This window comes from Sorex araneus, chromosome 6 (assembly GCF_027595985.1).
Source record: "Sorex araneus isolate mSorAra2 chromosome 6, mSorAra2.pri, whole genome shotgun sequence".
Taxonomy (NCBI): Eukaryota; Metazoa; Chordata; class Mammalia; order Eulipotyphla; family Soricidae; genus Sorex; species Sorex araneus.
Window position 1 is genome coordinate 104,411,514 of NC_073307.1, and position 2,927 is coordinate 104,414,440.

The 2,927-nt window shown below is 35.6% G+C and overlaps 1 protein-coding gene across 1 annotated transcript; it reads left to right on the top strand.

The window, feature by feature from the left end:
• The first annotated feature begins 1,453 nt into the window (after nt 1-1,453).
• Nucleotides 1,454-2,404, top strand: LOC101558104 (olfactory receptor 52A1-like). Its single transcript, XM_004618322.2, has one exon. It carries the CDS (start codon nt 1,454-1,456, stop codon nt 2,402-2,404), a length of 951 nt encoding a protein of 316 aa, XP_004618379.2.
• Nucleotides 2,405-2,927: the final 523 nt, after the last annotated feature.

Genomic DNA, 2,927 nt, shown 5'->3' on the forward strand with positions numbered 1-2,927 from the left:
TTACTGGTGCCTGCTCGAGCAAAATTGATGAACAACAGGACGAGAGTGCTATGACAGTGCTACAGTGCTACAATTTTGATTTAATGTATTTGCCTATGATAAAATCATAAGGCTAGTAGAATAAAACTTACAGATGATGAATGATTGTACAATGATTAAAAAATGGATGATATAGTTATCTTCATTGAGTAGAGTTTTAAAGAAAGAGCAAATCAATAAAAGTAGAAACTTAGAGATCCAGAAGAATGATATAATGAACAGAGCACATAACATGGATGGGGCAAAACAAGGTTCCATTTCCTGAAGCATTGCAGGAATAATCCCTGAGCACAGAGCTGGTAGTAAGCCCTGAGCCCTAATAAGGTGTAGCACAAAAATAAAAACAAAGAAATTTAGGATAGGTGTAATGCGGTACAATATAATAGATATATTGGATAAAATTTTTTGCTGCCAACTGGAAAAAATAAAACAGAAGAAAACTCCTAGGTTAGTTTAATATAGCTCTGTTATAAACAATAATATGCCCTATAGTGAATGCTACGATTTTGCACCTGAAGCACACTGATAACACCAAATAAATTATAATGCAAAAATGGTTGAAACAAATTAAACTGCAAGAATTGTTGAAATAAACTAAACTGCAAGAATTGTTCAATAGTGCATATTGCATGTTGCCATCATATCCTAATTTACATTGTCTTTATAGTCAATTGTCTTTCTCTTAATTTTGTTTCTTCTAAGACCTCAAAGTACTCACATCACATTCTTCTTCTTCTGACTACATAACAACTTTGAGAACTAATAGTCAAGAATTAGCTAATAGTCATGAAGTTAAATATGATCCATCTATATGGCTAAAATAAAAATTCCTCCTCTCTCAAGCACTTGGATTGCATAAAGGAAATTTAACCTGCATGTACTGAAAATTCTAACCTATCTAACATCAATTTGAAGTTAAATCATTATTTATGAGGTGTTATTTTATACACTGGACCAGAGAAAATGGAAAAGATTGGTAAGTCTAATGCTACATACAAATTCTGAATTTTAAATAAATTTGACAGAGTTATGAGATTAAATATCTATAATATTGTTTTAGGTGTCACAGAAGAATTTCATCTAATTTGAAACATTTGCAACATGGATTTCGGCATAGAAAGAAATGTATTAGCATCTATAACAACTAAGAACATTTTCAAAAATAGTAAAATCAATGTTCATGGATGATAATTTCCATTTCTACACCTTCTAGGTAAAAAATAGTATATTATTTTCCTCATTCACACACAACCAGATTCTTGGATGCCTTGGATAGAGGGTTATAGGTTAAAAGACACATGCCCACACTCCAGTGCATGTTTCACATGCTCTTTATTCCCTTCTTTCACATCCATAACTATTGCCTAAAGAATCACTAGCGTCATCAGTGGTGAGAATAGAACTTACCATCCTGATGGGACCCACCAATATAACATATCTAAACCCAAAAACCCTGACCCTGATTGGAATTCCTGGACTAGAACATGTGCAGTTTTGGATTGGATTTCCTTTCTTTGTTTTGTGCATGGTGGCTCTACTTGGGAACTTCCTCTTGCTCATTATCATCCCTACAGAACGCAGTCTTCACCAACCTATGTACATCTTCCTAGCAGTGTTGGCAGTAACTGACCTAGGTATGTGTATAGCCATTGCCCCTAAGATGTTGGCTATCTTCTGGTTTGGGTCCAACTCCATGGCCTTTGATGCCTGCTTAACCCAACTTTTCTTCATCCATGCTCTGCAGGGCATGGAATCAGGCATTCTGCTGGCTATGGCCTTTGATCGCTATGTCGCTATCTGTGATCCTTTGCGCCACTCCTCCATCCTCACACCTGTCTTTCTAGTTAAGTTGATACTGATGCTTGCAACTCGGTCAACAGTGCTTGTTGGGATTGTACCCATTCTGCTCAAACGATTGCAACGTTTCCGCTCTGTTGTTATTGTCCATTCTTACTGTGAGCACATGGCTGTGGTCAAGTTGGCTGCGGAAGATGTTCGGATTAACAAATCATTTGGGCTCTTTGTAGCTTTTGCTATACTAGGTTTTGACATAATCTTTGTCTTTGTTTCCTACTTTCTAATTTTCCGAGCTGTTTTTAGACTTCCCCAGAAGGAGGCACGGCTCAAAGCGTTCAACACTTGTACTGCTCACATTGTTGTTTTTCTGGAGTTTTATATCCTTGCATTTTTTTCCTTCTTCAGCCACCGTTTTGGTCGTGTATCTCCCTATACCCATATCCTCTTGTCCACTATATATCTGCTTGTTCCTCCTGCACTTAACCCCATTGTCTATGGTGTGAAGACCAAGGAGATACGCAAGCGTGTTGCTCAGATTTTCATTCTGAAACCTGATACCCAGCACTGACCCAAAATAATAAGACTATAAAAAACATGTGTTTTCATGTTTTGAAGTGAAGCTCTTGAACTATGTACATAATGGAGCTATATTGAAATTATATTGATAGTTTTAAAACATTTATAATCCCAAAATACGAGCAATGAGAACAAGAGATAAACAGGTGAAAAGTATACACAAATATCATAAATTACTATCATCTTTGCTTTCTTACACTTTAATATTTTTATTTTACTTCCATAAGTCTTTCATTTATTTCTCCTTGTACACTCACAGACATGCAAACACGCACACATATAGATATGGATATAGATATAGATATAGATATAGATATATGGCGACTTTCACCAAGAGAAAGCTGTATCTTTTGGAAGTGTAAAGGGGGCTATGACATACTTCATGATGTAAGAAGTGTAACTGTGACAAAGACATATACCATGCCATCAGAAGTGCAGGAGCATACAATTTTTTTTATTACAAAAATATGATTTATTTTATTGAGGCCATGGTGAGATAAAAACAAATGACTTAT